At 43.2% G+C, this 23,933-nt stretch overlaps 1 protein-coding gene across 1 annotated transcript in view; it reads left to right on the top strand.

The window, feature by feature from the left end:
- The first annotated feature begins 680 nt into the window (after positions 1–680).
- The window catches only part of CEP78 (centrosomal protein 78), a 462,742-nt gene continuing 439,489 nt past the window's right edge, over positions 681–23,933 (top strand). The window contains exons 1-3 of the mRNA XM_069230075.1: positions 681–1,268; positions 13,002–13,283; positions 22,514–22,689. Of these exons, the coding sequence (XP_069086176.1) occupies positions 13,031–13,283; positions 22,514–22,689 (429 nt within the window). The 5' untranslated portion in view covers positions 681–1,268; positions 13,002–13,030. The remainder of the gene's footprint in view (positions 1,269–13,001; positions 13,284–22,513; positions 22,690–23,933) is intronic.

The following is a 23,933-nucleotide window of genomic DNA, read 5'->3' as shown; positions in this document are numbered from 1 at the left end:
TCGTTGTCAGAGCCCAGTCCTCTTCCACCGGTCAAACGGCCTCGCTACAGGTCCGGGGGCCGTGCCACCACCTCAGTATTTCAGTGCTCCGCCATGATCGCGGGCTGGCCCCAACACTATCAGGGGCCGCGCCCGTGTCCAGCAGCAGCGCCGCTCCGCCGCCCGACGGGGCGCACCTTCACCCGGGCCCCCGCCGACACCTCCGCTGTAGCGGGGAGACTCGTCCGGAGTCCCCCGCCGTTCTCGGGCCGCCCGCCTCAGAACCGCGTCGGCCCGCGGCTCAACGCGAGGCCGCAGCTTCAGCCGCGAGAACGGGCCGCCAGTCTTCTCCCTCGCGACCGGGCTAGGTTCGCTCGCCAGCACCCTCCGGGGCCGCCACGGGGGCCCGATCACGGCCCGTATCGGCCCCCAGTTCAGCACCTCTGCGCGGTCCCCGATCAGCCCGGAGATGGCGGCTTCTTCTCGATTTCCAGCCGGCCCCTCCGGAGCGAGGAAATCAGGCGTACGCCATCTCTGGATCCTTGGCCACCCCCACACGTTGGACTTGTTGTCCTTTCTCTTGTATTTTGGACGGGATGTAGTGTCTGCAGGACACGTCATGCATCTGCCCCTCTCTAGGGCAGTGCTAACATCCACCACACTTTCATCCATCACAGAGGGGATCAGTCAGGCGACTGTTAATAAAAGGAGCTGGGCGCATGTGCCCGCGCCAGTCATGCCCCCACCACACTAGGTGTCTGTGACATTATTCACTTAACATGTGGCCCTAAGGCCCACTACTTTACAAGGAACACAGGTACCTAAAGGGAAAAAATATTTACTTGTCAAGGTGATGATCGGCCTGTAATTTGTCAGGGAAGATTTCAAAATTACCAGGGTAGTTGAACGACTATCATTTGTCTCTCGTTCCCCCGACACTCCTTCACTCAAATGTGTGAGGTTACCTAATTATCAGATGCACTATTCTCGGTGTTCAGCTGCAGCTCACACAGCCCTCTTCTGCTTACCTTTTATTTTTGTTTCTAGGCTGCAAATCTAAATGAAAATCCAAAAACAAGAATACCATGCCGTCCAATCCGATGTGGATCCTTCCGGAGGAGGCGGGCATTCAAGGGACAAGCGACGTATGCGCATTTCTCATTGGTTGGCTTTTGCCACGTGATACAGCTGTGCTGTTCCCTGGAAAAGGAAGTATTGGTTGTGTGCCGGGAACTGAAGCGTCACGAGAATCGTTACCTCTGAATTTCTTAATGCTGTTGATGTGTAGGGTGAGTGTTCGTGCTGTTGTAAAGCGGCGATGTAGTGAGTAGAACTCGTGCATTGTTTTTGACGTTTAAATGTAGTGTGCGGGGTGCTTATGGTTCCTTGGTCCAGGATGAGTCTTTTGTAGTTGGTGTTCTTGTGCAGTGTACTAGACGGTTAGTAAATGTCGAGTGCAGTGATTCTTCACGGCTAGTGCAATAGTTCTGCACAATTAATTTAATGCATTGTGATTGCAGCCTTGGAATAGTACGCAAAGATCTATTTCGTCAAGCATATTTTACCACGTTTAAAAAACACCGAAAAAAGACTACCATTTGGTGCATGAGCTGAGCAGCTTCCAGGGTTGCTTCTATCAGGCTCGTCCCGAATTTTTAGTTTGTGCCCATAGCCAGAACAGAACGAAAGTGCAGTATACCGCACACCGAGAAGGCAGTTGCTGAGGCATATGGCCGCTACTGAGATTGTTTGGCGGCCAATGATGTTGTCATGGTGACTACAAGCCAAGGACTCAACCTGAGACGTCAATAACACAATTGACCTGCTGCAAGCTTTGTGCTAGCCTATACCAGGATATTCAACACTCGTAATTTTGTAGCTAAGATTAATAAATCTCATTTAGCATACTTTCGCATTTTGGATTTTGTAAACCCGGTTCACTTCAGGTTAGGTAATTTAACGGATTGACCTTGTTAACGCGTCCCTTTATGATAATTTATTACACAGGACTCGTTTTAGGCCAATGAATCTTTTGACCCAGTTGAGAGACACCTTAGGATGAGATAGCTAATCAGTATGTCAATCAATACGTCAATAATGTCATCAATATTTATCACAAATATACATTTCACTTTAGTCAAAATCATTAATCAATTCAAGACTCTACCAAGCCATGACCATGATAGACGTGAATAACCACACCAGTTTAGTAGAATTTTATGAGATTTATTCCCTATTAGTTACAATTCTAAGTACAGATGCGTTAATCTCAAAACCAAGAAACACAATAGCATATTCACATTATGGCAATTTTTATAAGATTTCATTAAGGCTAGAATCACAAACATTAGAACATAACACAGCGTGAACATAGATCAATTTAGCAGAGTGTCAATAATGCGTCAGTTCAACAAAGCAAAGATTCAGTCGTTTGTCTATTTGCGTCAGTTTAATGAACACCTGTCCTAACCACTGATTAGCATTGGCATGTTGGGCATCATGCGAAACAATTTAGAACACCAATTTGGAAAACATCTAACTATGGTCTCTGTCAAAAGTAAGCAGTTGGTACCTAGAAAGGAAAAGCAAACCGACAAATCACAAACGCATTGTCATAATTACCCTCCAAGGTTTATGTCAGCACACAGGTTCAGTCTTCGTCTTCAGGACATCAGTCTAATCGCCATCAGTCAGAATTCAGCTCCAGGGCAAAAAGGGCACTTCCCTCATAAGGAGGTAAAGTGTAAATGGGCAATCTAAGGACGAGGATGGTTCTAAGCAAACCAATAAGTCACCAAACAGAGTGACAAAGCTTCTGGATAAAATCAATAGCATTCCCTAACCCACCTAAATGACTCCCCGTGTCATGGGTTTTTATCCCTTTTTCGTTGTACATTCCCCTAAAATTTCCTTGGACATTGGTTATACCCCACTATCTTTATCCAATTGGAAAATGCATTAGGTCATTAATCTTTCACCCCATATTATTTTACATACACTTCATTGGTCCACATGATTAACGTCTTCAGAGTTAGTACGTCCGGTATGATTTCATCCTTCTGTAATTCTTTGCACATCTTTTGGTCAGTAGCTCCATTGTCTTTACCAATTTAGATGACCTTGTACATTACATTAATCTACACTGTTGCATTTTGTCTAATATCATCCTGCAAGCAATGAAGAATTCGTGAGAACGGATCTACTATGGTTACATTCCAGCTTCTAGTTTGAAGAAAACAAGAGGTCATGTCCTTTTGCGAGTCAGCACACTGCAAGATAGGAAAAATACATTTAATATGAGAGCCAAGCAGCTAAGCTTCGGCTCATGCTAACTTCAGGGCTACAAGGATTTCAGCACAAATTCAATAATGCAATCATTAATAATTAGTGTAAACTTATTCAGTATAACATTTTATAAACATTTTAGTCATCATTATTAGTCCACGTATACATTGTCGGCCTCGCCCCGTGGTCACATTTCAAGTGCACGTTTAAGCAAAATTCACTACATCTGTTTCTAGGCAGCATTATCACACATTAATTCATAAACATTTCATGTTAATATGGATTATATAAGCTACGCTCTCTCAACCTGAAAACAAATTAAAAAAACAAAATAAGCCAAGATTGAAGATGGGCTTACTTACATACGAGTCCCCTGCCTTGCACTGGGGCATGGGAAATTTCTTGCTCCCAACATTGCCCAATCCTCATCAATCAGATTCCTCCCGTACCAAGGGGGGAATGCTCCCCTACTCGTTTTCTTTCTTCTTAAGGATCTTGGTGGGAATGGAATGGGTTTACAAACACTCCACTCACGTCGCCTAAGGGAGAGGGAACTTACACTTTTCTTCCATCACGCCTAAGGTAATGAGGGTAGGGCGGATATTACTTGAATGCCTTTGGGGTTTAGGGAGGAGCAGATGAGACGGACACTGTGTTGTCTGAAAAAGGCCGCTTTATTGAAGACAGGTGCACCTAACAATAACATACCCTATGTGTTTGTCTTCACAAAACTAATGACCTCAGTATACAATCATACACCTCTACAGCTCCCCCACCCCACAGCTTCCTTTTTCGCAATCTGAACTTCTTATTAACTGCGTGGTTGCTGACTTACAACTCCTCTCACCTGCCAATAACTCTTTAACTATCATAACTTCAAGCTGAACATTGAACAAACTGGCTCGTCCAGGCACAGGCCAGTCTACCTATCTCCCTTTATCTGAGCAGTCGCTTTAAAGCATGAAAGTCTGCAAATAAAGTGAACTTGACCCTGTCCCTACGACCCAGAAAGCCCTGAGGCTTTTTCCTGACCCCCACCTTTATTGCCCATAAAGGACAGATGGACGCCATCTCCTCTAAAGAACGCCTCATCCTGTAAGCGAATATCTGTATGCTCCCAGACTGTGATCCCTTTTTCCTCGGTAGAACTTTTAATCTCCTTGTTAATTTTATTTCGCTCCCTTTCAATAGCCCCAGGTCTCTGCGGTGTAAACCACATGGCAACCTGACTAAAACTGTAGGATTTCTTGAAGATCTCTTTTCAAATCCTTCATCAACTCTATACCTTTTCTCACTACAAGGTAATTTTCCCCCAAATGGATCAGTAACAAATCAGGACACCGCCTCTTCACTATCCACCCATTTAAAGCTGGTAATAATTCAGACCATTTCATACCCCTTTCCTTTGCAATTTCAAGCTAAAGGCAGTCAAATTTAAACCTAGATTGCACCCCAGCCATCCTTTCTGTGCGTGTCTGCTTGCCCATTTGATGGAGTGCCCCACCAAACAAATTGACAGCACTGCATTTTTTTGGACGCACCACCGAACCTGAAAAGAAAAACAACAAATCACCAAACAATGTATCTATACTTCATCTTCATCCTTGTGCACATAGCTTTGAACACAATCCAAAACCCAGCTTTCTGCCTTCATTATGCGCCCCTTACTCCAGCCCTCCCTCTGTAGCTAAGCCAGTACGGAAAGAATGTGTGCCAAAATCTGCAGGACAGCTACTACCTGACAAGAATACATAATAATTGAAAGGCTGTGACCAGGGCAAAGGGGGCTTACCGGATATGGCCTGAACAGAATGTTCACCCCCACCCCACCTGATCAGTCTTTGACTTACAAACCCAAATCCACAGTTCTTCTCCCCCAAGTGGATGTCATCCCAGTGAAGCAGTCACCTACCTTTAATCCCCAAGAGTTCTGAGATCCTAAAGGCCCCAAAAAACATCCATACCATCAAAGTGCTGAAAAGGAAAAACTATAGAGCTGTTAATTTAGGCACCAATTCTCCCAATATCTTTAACAACAATGGCCTCCTCTCCATCCCTTTATGATTTGCCTCCCTAGTCCACCCTTCGAGCATCTGGGTCCCCAACTTGTCAGCCGAAGGAGGATAACCTCGATGGAGTTTCCTGATAAAGCAAAGCCTGTCAGATTCCCTGCTATTGTCACTCTAGATTGGCCCTCCTCGATAAGTGTCAAAATAAACTGTACTACATCTTCCACTCTCGCTCATTCCTGCGGCCCCCTACTAGCTGTAAGAATTCAGTTTCTGCTTGTGAGTAAGCTTATCTCATGGAGACTGCCAATGAGTTCATTACCAGCTGCAGCATCCTTTGTCTCCTGTGGTCCACCAATTTGGAGGCATTGACACGTCCATCAGCTCGAAGTCCATGGGCAGCCCAAGGAAACGCTCCCACTTCAATGAGACAAAGCATTCTCACTGTCATTGTCCTCACCAGGCACATGCCTCGCCCTAAATGAAAGATCATGTCTGAGACACAAGAGGACAAATACCCGGAGCAGCTTGGCCACTTGCTCAACTCTTGCCGACTGGTGGTTAACCACATACACTACTGCTAAATTATTAGTCCTGAAAATCACTTTCTTGTGGACCAACTCCTGCCCTCAAAGTCGCAGCACCTCCACCAGCAGAAAGAATTAGAGAAAGGCAATATTCCTTCCCCCTCACCCTTGTTCCAGTTCGCTGGCCACTCCTGTATGCATCACCTGCCTTGCCAGTAGATACCAAAGCCTAGACTTCCTGCCACATCAGAGAATATCTGTGCATCCTATTCTTGCTTCTCCTAAAGCCTTATAGGGACCCCTTTAAAGGCTTCCAAAAAATGTCTTTACATCCTGAAGACCTCCTTCACCCCTGCTGTCAAATGCACGCGATGGTGTGGCAAACGTCCTCCCATCAAAGACAAGCCTGCCGAGCACCCGGGTCTCCCGCACCACTCTACATGCAAAGTTCAAATGTCAAAGCAAAACCTGAATGTCCCTTACTGTCACCTTCTGCCTTTTTAACATGTTACTCAACAACGCCTCCGTCTTGTCACCAGGCAGACGGGCCTCCATCCTCAACGAGTCAATTTTAATCCCTAAAAATGACAACATTGTAGTGGGGCCTACTGTTTTTTTTGGTTGGGCCTAAGGGACCCCCAACTCTCCCATAATCATCTGAAATTAAATACAGTGCAAGTCTTCCTATGCCCATTTGTGAGGTAAAGTGTGTCATAAGAGAATTCTTCATGACCCGGAAGGCGGTGTAAGAAACAAAGATAAATCAAAGTGAGGCAATGGAAACCATATGATCCATGAGTATATGAGACTAGGTAGCAATTAGTCATAAAGAGACAAGAGGTGCCAAATGAAGTGCACCCTATTGCATGGTGAAATTGTATGTGATCATGCTGGGAGAGTCAAGGAATACGGGTAGCTCAGTCAGAAAACCCAAGTGTAGCGAGAAGGGTAAATAAAGCTGTAACTTGCTTTTAATATGGATGTCGTATTGACAGATTAGAGTAATTTTGAGGTAGTGTTTTTAATTAGGAGGACAGATAAATACTAGTAATAGAGAGAGACCAATGCTAGAAAGTAATATTCCATTGTATTTGAAACTCCATATGAAAAATATCAAAATTCTCAAAAAGGTGACCAACCGATGTAGGGCCAAATGGAAAGGCTTATACAGTGACTCGTTTTCAGGGAATTAGGGGGGAAATCGTAATCGCACCATAGAGTCCGAAGGATGCATATTACATGTGGGAAAAACAATAGAAAGTTTTCGAAACAGGAAAAATATATGCACCAGATCTAACATGGCACATGTGAAAAAACAGAAATAGTATTTTTGACCAACTCATAGTATAAAAAGTGAAAGCTGCCCCCATACCAAGCAACAAACACAAAATCACCAGGAAGGCGAAAAAGTAATGTCTCAAGAAGTACCTTAAATGTATTAGTCCTGAAAAATAGTGACTGAGGCAGAACTTTGGTAAGCCCTGATAGGCTGTGATCTGTAAATACAAAGAATATTTATATGGGCAAAACTCACTGATGAAGTTAAATAACTTTCCCAAACAGGTAGGAATTACCTCTGTATTATAAATATAGCAGAATACATGTCCAAAATAAGGCCAAACCAAAAGTATGATAATCTCTAATAAGTTATAGCCTGCAAAAAGCAAAATTAGTTAAGCAAAGGGTAATTGGAGTGTAATCCCGAAAGGGTCGTTTTGTAAGAAAAAGTAAAAACATTTATTTAAAAATTCAGTGTTACGGTTGACTAGTATGTTAACAATGGCGTCACCATTAAAAACTAAAAAGTCATTAAATTGAGCAGTTAAAGTGCCCCTCCCAAATACCCAAGGCTAGTGGCTTGGACAGTTAGGGTGGCATCTAAATCAATCAAAGCTTACATCGGTAAAGATTGAAGGCATGCAGACCTCTACATATTAAAACAATTTGAAACTGGGATAAAACGAATGGAATAGAATTCCAGTTTTCCAGTTTTCTATTTTAGTGACCATAATGCATGTGTTATATCATTTTTGAAATTGGATGCTTTTTTACTTGTGTGAATCTACAGAACATTACTAAAACCAATACATAGGCATGCTAAATAATGCCCACATTTTAGCTTAAAATTACATCCCACTCGTCTTTTGAAAATTTCGAGTCGTGTCTACACATTTCACAAGTCAGGAATTATGCATTTCCTATAATTTAGGCTTCTAGTTTTTACACTCTCTGGATGTACATTGTGTGAACTACATATGTCTTTCTGATGGGAAAGGCAATAGTGGAGCCTGAAAATTTGTTGAACTTTTTGCCAATTTTCACACCAGTGGACATAAATTGTTTGCCATTTGAAGTCCATGCTTAAAGACTTTGCTCTGGCCTGATGCCACTCTTGCTTCTCAAACTGGTCCTACACTGTAGGTTTGCACACCTCTGATGTTCTGTAGTGGTCACCACTGCACCCTTGAATGTTCTTTAAACTTATACCCATCCTCTTATGAAAATTATCCATTTCATTCAGCTAAGATTTTATTTTTAGTATGTGGATAGCACAAAACTGCTTGTTGGCTTCAAAACACTCATAACAGTTCTGCTGCTAACGTTACCTCTTGGCTGGATGTTGGGTATCCAGGATACCATTGGTTGCCTGATTACTGGTCATCTGCAGTTCCATACCATCAATTCCATCTGATAAATTAAAAAACCTTGGTGTGACCTTTGATACAAATGTGTCATCAACACATCTTATCACTGTAATCCAGAAGTGCGGGTTCCATCTGTGAATGGTGAAACATTTGTTTCCCATTGCATGTCTGCTCTCCTTTGACGGGGGATATCTATGCGTTTATGTACAACTGCCATACTTGTTGAGACTTCATGATATCTGAATATTATTAAGAGGGTTCATTTAGCATCCACCTACTACTTCAGCAATCTGGACATGTTTCTGCTTTGGTTGTCATATGACAGCTACCCTGACTTTGGTGTTGCTTAAGATCAATCTCAGATTGCTCAGCATGGTTCGTTTTTTTAGGGGTATTATTAAAATCCCGGTATGAACCCTGGTGATAGGTGTATTTTAAAATAGTTATATTGAGAACATGGACCATAAATTGAATTTCACTTTTGATTACTGTCTATCTTCTGAATGTGTCTGCAATAACATGGTACAATACCTACCACCATTAGATTATTGCATTCCACTACTTGTGTCTTCAAGCTCTTTGTTATGGTCCAGCCCTTACATATTCAAATTATTAAACACTAGCATAATAATTCTACAACTTTAAGTCTCATCTCTTGTCATTTGTGTGTTGGGGAACGCCCCTGTCCTCTTGTTTCATCAGCCATCTCTGCCTTCTTTTGTTGTTGTTCATGAGTGTTGTAGCATGAGCTGTATTCTGTTTTCCCCTCTACGCCAGACAGGTTGTACGTTATAGGATTTCACATAGGGAGTTAGACTCTACGCTTTATGGAGTATTTTATTCTAGTTTTGTGTTCGTATTAATGTTGCCCCACCTTCTCTCTTAGCTTTCTGCATGAACTTGAATTTTTCGGTTGGCTCATTAACACTACAAGAAAAATTTCCTAGGCTTGGCCTACTATTGTTTCATCTGTGAGGCCTCTGCCTTCCAAACTTAATGACTTGTATTCCTTATTAGCCTATTTCAATGTTTCTCTTGTCATTTAAGGATGACTGGTATACTGCATGACTTCCAGTGTGTGATTATCTCCTTTTTTGTGCTGGTAGTAATGGTAGGTCTACAAATCTGAATGCTGCTTTCTGAGCCTTGGAGCGAGACGTTTTTAAGCCTAGGAGACATGTTTCTGTAATGTTTAAATTAGGTATTTCTGTTACTTCTGTAAGTATATTTATGTTTTTTCCCGCAAGTATTGTATGTCTGGATATGGCCACAGTATTTGCCAGTAGTTGATGTTTTCATCTCTACATCGTGGATATTCATATGCGGGTAGAACATATATTCTTCCCAGGTGTTTCAATGTTAAATATGTCTTGTGTGAAATAGTAAACTGGAGAAGTTTATGTTTAGCATTTCCGGTAACCGTTGGAGTGTGATCTAATATCGATATCCAATCCTTGCCGTTAAGGTCTTTACCTAAGTCCCTCAGCCACCTCTCTTCCAAGTCAGTCAGCTCTATTTTCAGTAGTCCTGTCCTCGCTGTTTATAAATGTGAGATTGCCTTTTTCCTTCTCCCCAGTACAAATAAAGAGCCTGATTTAAAACTCGGAGGATGGGTTACTCCATCACAACAATGACAGATATCCCATCCACTGAAATCTAAGTCCCATAAGATAGAATGGGATTTAGATTTCAGCGGATGGGATATCCATCACTGCTGTGATGGAGTAACCTGCCCGCTGAGGTTTAAGTCAGGCCCAAAGTATGTAATACCCCATATCTTGGTGGTTCCCTCCCTTTTATGTCCCAATGTGGTTTAAAAACCTGATTGCTGCTACCCTGTTCTCAATGGTCAATTCTTTAATTTGCCTCAGCACCTTGGATTCATATAGGTCTTCAACTGTGGCCACTCGATTATTCAGGGTGCTAGTTTGTGGCCTTCCTCTTGTCCACTCATCCTTGGTAATCTGTGGGTCAGCACTTTCCATGAATATAATACTCTTATGGTCCAACCCGTTGATCTTGCCCTCTTGAGACACAAGTTTACCTAGTGTATACATGGTTGCTACCTTTATTGGACAGACATCTGCTGTTCCGAGTTCCAGTGATCACAATTATATGTGATGTTTAACTTTCTCTCTCACAATTGGGTACCACTGCCATGTCTCTCTGGATCACTAGGTCTTGCTTATAATTTAAATAAACCCCATATCCTGTTCAGTGAGTAGTTTTAAAGCTACTGTTCTGTTGGTAAGCATCCTCACAAACAAGATACTTCCACAAATGGCAGATTGTCAGGATAATGAAGATCTATATGTACCCACTATCACTGGGTGGTCTAGCATAGGTTTAGCAAGGGCTGATATAAATCACATTTCTGTATACAAATGGCTGAGTAAATAGTTAAATCTAGAGTCATTTTATGGGAATTATTCTTATATACGGAAACCAGTTTCCTAACTTGGGCGATTGACTGATAAAAGCTCAATCTCCGTAGATCTGGCTGGAGAACATTTTTAAATTTACAATACACTCTGTACATACCTTTAGGTATAGAATCAATAAGGAAGTCATCTGGGGTCTAGCATTTTCAACTCCAGAGATTCTTCTAGCCCCACTACAAACAATTCAGTACTTCTCTGCTTTTGAATTAAATTGGTAGAGTGGTTCCAGAAACACCTTTGCTTAGTGGCTTCTTTATCCATTTGTCCCATTGACATAGTTAGAAATGTGTATTATACAGTAACATATAAATCCAGAGACCGAGTCAGAATATTGTGATTCTCAGCCATGCACTTCAGTCCGTTGTCTGATGGAGTCAGAATGCAAAACAATATATTTTCAGCATCTTGTACCACAAATCACAATGGGAGGGAATGGATTTATTGCTGTATAAGTTGTGAAAGTGTCTTTGCTAATTTACCCATTTCCACCAGACTTCTTATGCAAGAGCTCCCTGTCTCCCAAATTCCCATATGATGGATATCAGACCATTTTGACCTCACCACTTTAAGATGTTGGCACTTCTCCTCCCTTGGTAGAAGAACGTCATGCTTATCCTGGTTCTACATGCCCTAAAAGGCAAGTCACGTTTATTCTTAGACCACACATGCTATTGATTAGCTTCAGGACTTTGTTTCTGGGTATCTTCACTATTCATGTACAGTTCTGTCAAAGAATAAACCAGGAAGTAGGGGTTGGCTACCTAGCATTGTAGAGAAACATGGATCCTAAATATTGGCCTAATGTTAATTATTTAGTTGGTTGGAACAGGGAAGCTGATTTATTTCTTCATATGCTCTCAGCCAGTAAGGCATATCTGAATAACAGTGATACCTTTTCTTACATCTAAATCAAATTTAAATATAGCCTTGGCTTTTCTGTTGCTCAAAATCTTTTGTGTCTCTTGCTTCACATATGGAGTTGCTGATTGGGAAGATAATTTAGTTTTTTGTGGTAGGTAACGCTGCCAGAAGATTAGGCACATCTCAGATGATTTCCTTAAAAGAGCAGTACTTATCCTTTCAGAAGTCCAAGTTTATGCTCTGGACAGTTTCTCCATGTATGTGAAAAGTCCTCACAACTTCATTTAAATAAGGGAATACTGTTTATTTGGCTTCCACTTCAGTCTTGTAGAAATTACATAATCTTGACTTTTACTGAGCTTTAAAGCTCTGTGTGAACAGATCAACTTATTTCAGAGTTTCTTATTATCTCTTCAAAATGGTTGGCTTACTCTAGTCCTAAGGTGGCTAAGCAAGTAGCCATTCATTAAGATGTTGGGAAAGGTAAACAATGGAACAGAAGCAGTCATATCAACTCTAAATGTGCTCTTTCATACCACCACAAAATTAGGTATTTTGCTGGCTAGTTTTTGTATATGAAATACATTTTTAGGGAACAATTAAGAATTTCATTCAAGATAAATGTTCCAAGAATGATGCCAGTGATATAGTAAGCACTCGCTGAAAGTAAGATGCACTCTTTGAGAAACAGACCTATTGCTGAATGTAGGACATTCTGTATGTACCAATTTAGATTATTTTAACAACATGTTTGAGAACTTTCTACCATGTCTGATCCACTATATGAAGTCATTGCAACTTGCATGGTGTTATTGCTTAGAAAAATCTATTGTTCCTTTCATGGGTTACAAACACCAAAAGGTTGGGGGTGCTGTAAAGTAAATTGGTTGTGAAAATGGTAAATGCCTTTGCATTCCTTTCAACAGATGCTCCTCTAGTGTAAGTGCATAGATTGTGTGCAATGATTGTTCTGGTCCCCTTGAACTGTTACCTCATGTTACGAACTGCTTTCTTTTAGCGACCCTTGTTTTATGTATCCTTTCGATGCTGCCTATCCTAAAGCTTCTTGACATCCAGGTTTTGCTGGTTTGTGAACCATTGCCATCTTTGTAATTTCCAGTACTGCTTATTAGCCTTAATGCTTCTGATCTGAAGGCAGTAAACTCCTCCTCCACTGTTCACAGTAAGAAGTTATTTGTCCAGCAAGTGAGTCTGCTTTGGCGTCCAATAATTATTGTTATTTTTTTTTTCCAGCTCATAATCGCAGCCATACTCTTACAGAAATGATTGATTCTGTTCAAATACGTCGGCAGGGTGCCTTTGACTTCCAGGCTCATTATGAATACCTCTGTGTCCTTCAAGACTCTGTTCCATTGCCAGCTGTAAAAGCCAATTTGCGTCATGGCATACTTGATGTAAATGGAGATCGAATTAAGCTTGCTGATTGGAAGCCCATTTTGGATACCCTCCGCATCAACAAGAATTTAAATTCAATTGCCATAAGGAGCTTCCTTCAGCCAGGTCCTGTAGAGCCAGGTTTGTAGCAATGTTTTTGGTATTGTGGTTTTAGGTAAATTACGCTGTTCGCAGTCACATTTCTCACTTATTCAGGTACAATGGAACAGTGTAAAAAAAAAAAAAAAAAAAAAAAAATATTTGCAAGCTAATGCATGTCTGTGCTAACTACCATATTAAAGGCTGTGTTGCCTACATGTAGGATAAGTGGCTATATCTTGATTAGTGACTACTAAAACAAGGGTCTCAATCCAGAAATTGCTGGATTAAATCCTGTAACTGACTATGTATTTCAGTCTGTATTCATTTCAGCAGTTTATTTTTTAACTACAATAATTGGAGCCTCTAAAGCACAATGCCTTTTATTTTACATCACATATTCAAAACAACTAATTCTCAGTTTATCCATATAGTTTAAGACTGGAGTTATAAATTGTAAATCTTCCTGCAGTTACATCCTTTATGGAGGGTTCAAGTAGAGCTAGGCTTATAGGAGGAGAACTAATTAAACTCCCCAAAATTGACTTATTGGACAATCTGTGTCTCCAACACTAAGTGTAACCTATTTTGGGTCCTTAGGAAGGAAATCTAGCTGGCAGAAGCAATTCTGGCTCTGCTGTTGACTCTGCCAAGGTCTGGCAGCAATTCGTACAGCCTATTTCACTGTACTCATCTGAAGTTGGCCGATCTGTCACTGCCTATGGACAAACTTGTGTAGTCATCTCACAAACGTGGTTTCACCCGCGGACCTGGTGGACAGTAGAGGTGGTAAAGTGTCTCTAGCAAACCTTCACCATTGGGGAAGTCGGGAAAGTTGGAGGTGACTATAAAATAACTGTTGAACCCTAACTGCTACCTACACGGCTCTCGAACAGAGCCATTATTGGATTGGACAGGGAGGGACTGTCTACATCACACAGTTCTTAGTTCAAAGTGTCAGTCAGAAGATTAGAGAGCCTCTAATCCCAGCTTTCCACTCATAGCTCCCTCTGATCCACACATTCCCCAACTCTTGATGCTTACAATACAGATAGGAGACGGCCCCATGCATGCAGGTGCCTGTGCCTCCTAGTACAATGGTGCCTGCTCTGTAACTGTTGTCCAAATCTCCTGTATTTTGTCATTGATGACATTATGCAATTCCTCTGCTGAACATTCCGATCCGGCACAAGGGGCCATGTTGGCACCTCAAGTCTTTTGGGCAGGAAATTGGAGCTTGACCATAATCCCAGAAAAAAGAGGTCTTACTGGAGAAAACTGGATAAAGGTTTCTGCGGGTACCAAGAAAGTCCACTGCCAGCCAGAGCAATGAAAATTCATGGGAAGAATTATGATCATAATACAGAACTGCACCAACTCTGTTGTCAGAACCGTCGCTGTACACAATGATGAGCTGATTAGTCAGGGGCCCATAAAACTAGTGCATTGTATAGTGTGGTATTCAGGTCATCAAAGGCCCACTGTTACCCCTGAGGTCAGATCATCCTAATTGGTTGTTTCTTGAATTTTAGGATTGTGTAATCAGCAACTATAGTTCCATAGCTTCACACAAAGTTCCCGCAGTGACTGGTGAAGCCCAGAAACGGTCTGGCTTACGTCTGAGTTGCGGAAAAAGTGCAAATACTTCAAAACATGTTTATGAACTTGTACCACCGTACTAGCACTCGCTGTACCCACGTCCAAAATCATGGCCATCAGTTCCTTTAATTTACTTATGGACTGGGTCAGGCACCTTGTATGGCTTGCTTTTTACATATAAACTATCCAAAGTGTCTGTGTCATGAACACAGATTGCCGTCAGCCCTGGGATTAGTGAAAAAAAGTGGCCAAACGTCTTCGCCTTCCTCATCAGTTGAGTCTTCAGCTTCTTGATGCCCAGAAAATAGTTCACCGCATCATGGCTTTGGGGCAGGAGTGACTGGCTGACCAGACACTTCTAGTTGAACTCACACCGACAACAGTACAATCCTCCTGTAATCCTGCCATATATCTGACCATCCTTCCCTCCACTGTACTTCCATGGCTCACTAAATGGTGGTGAGACATTTCGGAGCCCCTTGCAGTCTCTGGGACCACTGAGCACCACAGGTGAGCGGGTTTGGTAGCGGGGCATGTCGAGCCTTCTGAGTCCAGGCCTGTGCTCGACCGCAGCCCGAGGGTAGGAGGCAGAGGAGGCCTAGCAGCGCACTCATTCTGAAAAGGATCCTCGAGAGGAGTGTCCCCCATGCCTACATGATGTTCCTGGGGCCCGACTTGGCTAGTGGACTCGAAGAGCAGCTGGGGATTTTTGGCATGTGCCACCAGCGGGGAGGGACGCTGTGCTGCAGCCAGAAGTAGCGGACTGCACTGGGTCTCATTGAGGCCTCGCCCGAGCCTGGGTGTGTCCTCGTGAGCTTTGCGGCATGCAGGGCGAGGCCTGCACTCTGATTGAGATGCCGCATTGACCCTCCAGCAGCCTTGGAGATGACCTGGACGCAAGGCCTGCAGCAATAGCAAGAAGCAGCATTAAACAGGTATGGAGTCGTTGCAAGCAACTGCATTACTAAGTGGAGTGGAGTGCAACTGGGGGCCCAACCATATCTCACACCTAACCTGTGTAAGGGGGGCGTGTAGTCAAGTCTGATACCTGGGTGCCCTGCTACATAAAGATACTGTGCTAGGATTGCTGGCTGTGCTAGTGAGGGCCGCCCAGAGGGCTTGAAATGGCACGATGAACTATAATTTCCATTCCTCAGACTTTGCTGGGTTAACTTGAGGCCCACTGTAGGGAAGAGCCTGGTATTGCGCTGGAGATTCACCCAATTATAGGCGATCCACCCAGTGACATCTAACTGAGCCGCATGCTCGTGATGGCTGTGTAGTCTATTTGTGTTGTCCCCTGGACAACTCTCCTGATACGTGGGGGGGCGCTGAGACTGTACCACATTGAATCTGCAAGGCTCAGGCCATATAGCTTAACATCCAGGTGCACATCCCCCCCCCTCTGAAGGAAAGTGCGCCCTGGGAACATAGATGGTGAAGGGGAGGTCCTGATGTCCTCCTACCTGTTTGATGCAAACCACGTGCATGCAGTTGCATCCACCCCTCTTTTGTCCATTCCACCCCTCCCCTCCCCCACTACCACAACCATCACCACCCACAAGTTTCCTCCTCCGGATGATTCCTGAGGTGTTGTAGGGCTGACAGCATCTACTACAATCTGTTGGTCCTGTCCCAAGTGAGATGCCCTAGCAAAACCACTAAACCCTGCTCAGCTTCTGCATAGTTGATTAGCTGGGGCACCTCAAGGACCCCTGCCATCATGGTGAAGGAAAATGGTTCCAAGCCAGCGCAAACCAACAAAATCTTTAACTGTTCCCACACATTACAGCAGATGGACGGGTCACCGGACCCTGGCCAGTCACTGGGGGTTTTAAAGGTGGCAATCCAAGGTTCCCAAACAGAGATGGTCAACAAGATAGACTTGTTCGCCCCAGACGTAAACTTACTCCGGATGGACCTTCGAAAGGTACCAGACCGAGTAGCTGTTATGGAATAGCTGACACCCTACAGCAAAAAGTCCACGAACTGCGCCCCATGGTCTCTGACTTCCAGAAACTAACTGCAGTGTCTACTCCTGTAAAGACCAAGTTCTTCACGTTTTGAAGGGACCTCAGGGCACTTGCTCCCATGCCTAAACCTTGAGCCCCCTCCAAGAGCGATAGTATCCCACCTGTTTAACTTCCAGGACTGCAACACCATCCTTCAATGGGTCCATGTACAGGAGCCCCTGTGTTCCAAGGGGGTCCCATTTCTGTCTTTCCTGACTATGCATAGAAAGTGCAGGAACAGAGAAAAACCTTTATAGCCATCAAAAAGCGTATAAGAGACTTGAATTTGAAATGCAGCCTGCTCTTTCCAGACATGCTCTCGGGTCCAGCATGGAGGGACAGTGCTGTTCTTTTTTAGTTCTGAAGAAGCCAGTGACTGGTTGGACACCCTGGCGCATGAAAAGTCAGGAACTGCAACCGCCAAATACACCGAGACAGATGGTGTAGAAGTCTTGATGATGGTCGACCATCAGACAAGATCTTGGTTTGTCAAGATGGCACGCTCCAGGCTAAGGATGTGGGCCCAGACTCTATAGACTCTTTTGTAAGATGTCCCAGTGACCCTGGCACGGCCAGAGACAGCACAGGCATGGGGGTGTTTCTGGGGTTTTACATGACCATTTGTGAGTACACTGGGGGACTTGGAGATAAATGTCTGTTGATGTGACAATAGTGATCCCTGTGGCTGATTGCACTGGAATCATTTCTGCCTGCCCTTTAATCTTCTCAGGAGTTGTTAGACTTTTCATCCTTGGGGTGGTCTCCCTTAACTTTTTGCCTCTGTTCCCCAGGTTGTTGATGTGTGCTGGACTCTGATTTTGCTGTTTTTGTTACTCTGGGCACTTTACCGCTGCTAACCAGTGCTAAAGTGCAAGTGCTACTTTACAAAATGTGTATGTAATTGGCTTATCCATGATTGGCATATTTGGTTTACTAGTAAGTCCCTAGTAAAGTGCACTAGAGGTGCCAGGGCCTGTAAATCAAATGCTACTAGTGGGCCTGCAGCACTGGTTGTGCCACCCACATACGTAGCTCTGTAATCATGTCTCAAACCTGCCATTGCAGTGTCTGTGTGTGCAGTTTTAACTGTAAATTCGACTTGGCAAGTATACCCACTTGCCAGGCCTAAACCTCCCCTTTTCTTACATGTCAGACACCCCTAAGGTAGGCCCTATGTAGCCCCAAGGGCAGGGTGCAGTGTATGGTTAAGGTAGGACATATAGTAATGTGGTTTATATGTCCTGACAGTGAAATATTGCTAAATTCGTTTTTCACTGTTGCAAAGGCCTGTCCCTCTGATAGGTTAACATGGGGGCTACCTTTAAATCTGATTAAAGTGTAGATACCATTTGGGAGCAGATAGACATGTGGAGTTTGGGGTCTCTGAGCTCACAATTTAAAATTAAAACTTTTAGTAAAGTTGATTTTAAGATTGTGTTTGAAAATGCCACTTTTAGAAAGTGGGCATTTTCTTGCTTATACCGTTTCTGTGATTCTGCCTGTTTGTGGATTCCCTGTCTGGGTCAGTTTGACAGTTGGGCTGGTTGCACCTCACACTAGACAGTGACACAAAGGGAGCTGGGGTGTAGCCTGCATATCCTGATGAGCCATCTGTGCTAGGAGGGAGGGGAGGAGTGGTCACTTACACCTGAAAGGGCTGTGCCTGTCCTCACACAATGCCGTCTCCGACCCCCTGGTGGGTGGCTGGGGCCTGGCCTGGGCAAGGCAGGATTTCACGTTCAAAAGAGACTTTACTTTGAAGTAGGCCTACTTCAAAGGGGAAATTGGGAATAAGAAGGGCACCCAAAACCACAGACTTTAGAACACTTCTGGAAACAAGAGGAACCTCTGCCTGGAGAAGAGCTGAAGAGCTGAGGAGAAGTGCTGCCCTGCCTGTGACTGTGCTTTGTGGAGCTATCCTGCAGTTGCTGCTTCTGCCAGAGTAAGAGGGCAAAGACTGGACTTTGTGTGCCTTCCATCTTGTGAAGAAATCTCCAAGGGCTTGATTTAGAGCTTGCCTCCTGTTGTTTGAAGTCTCAGGGACAGCAAAGACTTCTCTCTGCCAGCACCTAGAGTCTCTGGAGAGACTCCTGCTCTGACAAGTGGTGCCCTATCCAGTCCCTGGGCCCTTGAAAGGAAAGCTGGTGGAAATCCAACGAAATCGACTTCGGACCGACGCCGCTGCTGAATCCGGTGACGCCGCCTGCAACCGACTCCGTGATCTTCGCTGGAACGCGACGACCTTCGCAGGCCCGAGGCCGCTGCAGCCCCGCTGAAGTCCGCGACTCCCTGGAAGTCGCTGCACCACGTCGTGACCGACTCCGCTCGAAGTGCGCGGATTCAACGTTTCGCACAGACGCTGCGATCACCGACTTCGCGCATCAACTTGTTTCCACTCTTCACCAAAGGTACTGTACTTGGGGGGTCTACGCGACTCCGTGTCCGGCGCCGCTTCTGTCGGCTTGTTGGGAAGGACTCCGTCACGATGCCGTGTTAACACCTCATTGAAGCATTTTGTGTTTCTAAGCGCTATTTTTGAGTTTAATCTTTAAAAATTCATAACTTGACTTGTGTATGTCGGATTTTTGTCGTTTTGGTCTTGTTTTGTTTAGATAAATATTTCCTATTCTAAACTGGTGTTGTCATTTTGTAGTGTTTTCATTAAGTTACTGTGTTTGTGTTGGTACAAATACTTTACACCTTGCACTCTGAAGTTAAGCCTACTGCTCTGCCAAGATACCAAGGGGGCAAGCAAGGGTTAGCTGGGGGTGATTCTCTTTTACCCTGACTAGAGTGAGGGTCCTTGCTTGAACATGGGGTAACCTGACTGTCAACCAAAGACCCCATTTCTAACAGGAGTAATGATCATTTTCAAGCTGTAAAAACCGGGTAAGGTGGATCAAGGCTCATGGCACATTTTGTTTATTCACTTAGCAGTACTGATATATTGATGGGTAGATTTAGAGAACAGCAGGGTAGACACAGTGAGGGAGCTTGAGTTTTTGGCTCGCACACTTTCCTGAGTCCTCACCTCGAGCATAGCATAGAATTTAACTGTGTTTACTGTTTTTGATTTTTTGTGTTTGGAAAATGGGGCTGCCGTGGCTGGCCCTCAACTAGCGTGTAGCTGAGGGGAAGGTTCTAGCATAGCTGCCCACGGGGTGGGGGGTGTTGGGTAAAAGTTCAGTTTTTAACATTTTAAAATGTTCTTGTGCACCACAAACCCGGTTGCAGCTCCTGGCTGAGACTTCTATAGATGTGCCAGACGTGAGGCAGTTTCACTCGGATGGAGGGGTAGGATTACCACTAAACACATGTGGCAGAACAGGTCAATAAGCTTATGTCATGGTATGTCTGAGGTATTGCCCAGCTTGAACAGCGTAGGAGGGTTTATGCATATCGCTATAAGGTGTCCGTAGCATTCCTACAGAAAACTCACATATGGGGAGGACTGTATACCCTGCCAACTATATGCCATCTCATACTCTAGCTATGCCAGACGAGTACTGATTTGGAGGCTCCTGGTGTACCCTTTCTTCACCAGGGGCCATGTCCTGGATCCAGAGCGTTGGTATATTGTACTATATGGCACCCTAAATGGCCGAGAAGTCTGTTTAGTCAGTGTTTGTTTATGCACCTAATATGGTTCGCAGTGGCTACCTTACCCTATCTTACCACTGGCACTATATCGGCGGGAGACTTTAATTGCATCGTGGATGGCACTTTGGACTGATACCCTTCCAAACTGCATACCAAACCCCAACTGACTGATGTTTGCGAGACTTAATTGGTGAACTACACCTCTTTGATATCTGGAGAGACAGACACCCCCAAGAGAAACAGTACTCCTGCTATACCCCTGCAGCGGGCACCCACAGTTGACTGGACTATTGTTTTGTCTCTGGGGACGTAGCACAAACAGTGATTGAAATCTCATAACTCACCAGATATTTGTCAGATGACTCCCCCATCCTCTGGAAAAGAGCAAGAGGTGGGACAGGGAGCAGAGAGAGCCTGGAGGTAGGTCGAGAGCGTCAAGCCGCTGGAGCCAGGTCAGTGACGGTCTTGACTGGTTGGAGGACTGGTCTCTGGTAAAATTCATTGGGCAGGGGTCTGGGCACTGTTATTTACTGGTCATAGTTACATAGTCATTTCAAGTCCCTGAATACATTGTAATGTCTGTTAAAAGGTTAGGACTGACTTCAAGTGACCAATTTGCCATGGGGACACTTGAATGCTATAAATATCCACACTGCAGCAGGACCCCCTTACTGTAGCCAGGGAAAGAATTCAGAAAAGCTGTGGCAGGTATTCGTAAAGCATCAAATGTCAGGTGTCTTGGAATACAGGACTACAAATTAATACAGTGTAATTCAAATGTTAAAAGTTTTAGAAGTTGCTATGCCGTTGACCAACCCTACAATGTCATAATATTCAATAAGGAGTAGTTGTTCCGGAATTTGCTTATTAAACCATTTGAATATAGCACTCTTACTTTTTTTAAAAACATGAATAGCCATGTACTACAGACAGTCTTAACATAGTGAGCATGAGAGGTAATGAGATGTGAGTTTGATTGCAATACACTGACTTTCTATGCTTAAAACAGTCTAGCATAACTCCATTAGACAGACTGCCAATGGGAAGACATTACATACCTTCTTTCACTTCTTTAAATGAAATATGTGATTTGTAACCATTGCTGCAAAAACAAGTTCTTAAACACTGGGACAACACAATTATCGATTTCGGGGGTCAGGCAGCAGAATCAACACCGATAAGCACATATTTCAAAAGGTTTGATAAACAGTGAGAAAAAACCACTGACATTCTTACAAAATACACTGAAAAAGGGGCAGCCTAATTAAATTGCACTGTTTCGTTGATATCATTGCATGTAGTTTGTTAGAGCCATAGCTCTATAAGCATGGATTGCGAGCACAACCCAGGACAATACATTCACTCTTTGTTCTGTTTATTCCTTATAAAACCAAAATCAGTAAGACCCTTTAAAAAATTATAGACTGAAGGTTAGCAACTTGGTTTATGAGCATCATGAAACGGACAGTGAATGGACGCTGTACAATAAAGTATCAACCAGGCTCTCACTTTGGTAACCTGAACTAGAAATCTAACTTTTTGAATCACTATTTGTCAAAGTGCTGTTTATTCACCTGGTGGGTAGTCCCCACCTAGGCAAACTAAGCAGACAGATGGTGTCTTATAGGTACTTTATTGTATCTGTGAATCTACTAGTGTCATGACAGAAAAGTGACTGCATAGGTGTTGGGCATTTGAACATTAGGATGTTTATATGTTGTCATTTAAAGGATTGCAGGCAGCGATTAGCCAATGTGTAATTCTGGTGCCTTAAGGAAATGTATAATTATTTTCCGCAGCCCTTTCTTTCCTTCGTTCGATTGTTTCTTTTTAATTCTCATCCTAACCATGCTGTCTTAAGTAATACATCATTGTTGACTCAGTGCTCTTATTTGCAATTTCTGCATCCGTGGTGTCAGTTAGTCCTTTTATTGCTTTTAGACCGGTAATTTTGTAAGATATTTTGTGATTTACACAATGATTTCCTCCAACCAGAAATGTTGTGCGTCATAAAGGTACTGTTTTTAGGTGTTGTTGTTTTTTTTTTTAAATTAATAACAGGCGAGGAGCGATATACAGCACATTTCCGAAGACGTACTCCGGCAATACGATCTAGGGAAATGACTTTTCAATTATGCAAAGCCATCAGAAGCTGCCTTTCTGTATCAAGTGCTCTTAAACATCTTGAAATACAAGGGCTTCCCTTAAGAGAACGAGATCTAATAGCTTTAACAAAGGTGAGGTTTGGGAATTATCTGATTTGCATCATTATAATTTTGCATTTAGAACATGAATGCATTTTCAATTCTTTCTTTGACTTATTCTTATTTTGTAAGTTCAATGATTTTATAATTCATCTAAACTTGATTTTCATCATTACCAAATTGGTTATGCGTAATGCCTACAATTGATTGATCCGGTCCTATCAGGCAACTTTTTATCAAGCAATTGCGTTATCCATTGTAGGTCAAGGGTCACAGTTTGAAATGATTTTTCCGGTTTTGTGAAAACTTGCTTTCTTCTTCTTCTTTATAATATACAATGTTACCTTTGGAGCTTGCCTGCTAATATGTTTTACACTGAACTGACTGACTGTGAGACAGTGCACCTGTAACACCTAGCAGATGACTCGGTTGGCAGGTTTTTGTTTTGTCTTTTTATTGTACATATGAAAACCTTGCATATGCGTCTGATGTACACAGACTAGCTGGCTCAGCATGAGTAAAAATGTTACAATCCTGTTACAAAAATTCAGATAGTTCACATGTATTCTCTGTGTTCTTATTTCGTTTTTTAGACCTTTATGTGCTTCTACAGGCCTTTGAGAAGAATCATGATTTCAAAGTAACTATTCCCACAGCAAATCTATACTTCTGGCAATGGAAAACCATGCATTTTTGTCTCCTTTATTATTGTGTTTCCTGCCTGGAATCTGAGAGAAGTAGAACTTTAATGGGTTTTTTTTTTAGACTAGGACAAATTCCAAACTTGGGAGAAAATAGACAAACCGTATTTGTGTGACTGAAATGGCATGCTGACTGTTGTATGTGGAAACATGCTATGGTTGTTCCTCTCCTATAAAAGAATAGTCAAACCCTTCCAGCTGGTACAATTTTAGACTGATTTCAGTGCTTTCCAATCTTTACAAAATTCTGGAGAAACATATGAATACAGAATTGACCTCCTTTGTGGACTCCCATAATTACTTGCACCCATATTAGTCAGGCATTAGAGCAGGCCATAGTACCGAAACTGCCTTCCTGGGTGTCACAGAACATCTGAGATGGCTCCTGGACTAGGGCAGAAAAGCTGCTGCCCTCACTCACTCGATCTTAGTGGGACTTTCGATACTGCGTCACATGCTACTCTTCTGGAAAGAATGAGGGCCTGGGGGTCCAAGGGATAACGGTGTCCTGGATGTCCTTTCTGAATCCAAGTCTTCTCTGCCTGTTCCTCATCAAAATCTTATGCTCTCACTTCA

Source organism: Pleurodeles waltl, chromosome 1_1 (assembly GCF_031143425.1).
Source record: "Pleurodeles waltl isolate 20211129_DDA chromosome 1_1, aPleWal1.hap1.20221129, whole genome shotgun sequence".
NCBI classification, from domain to species: domain Eukaryota; kingdom Metazoa; phylum Chordata; class Amphibia; order Caudata; family Salamandridae; genus Pleurodeles; species Pleurodeles waltl.
This window is presented reverse-complemented; position numbering and strand designations above follow the sequence as displayed.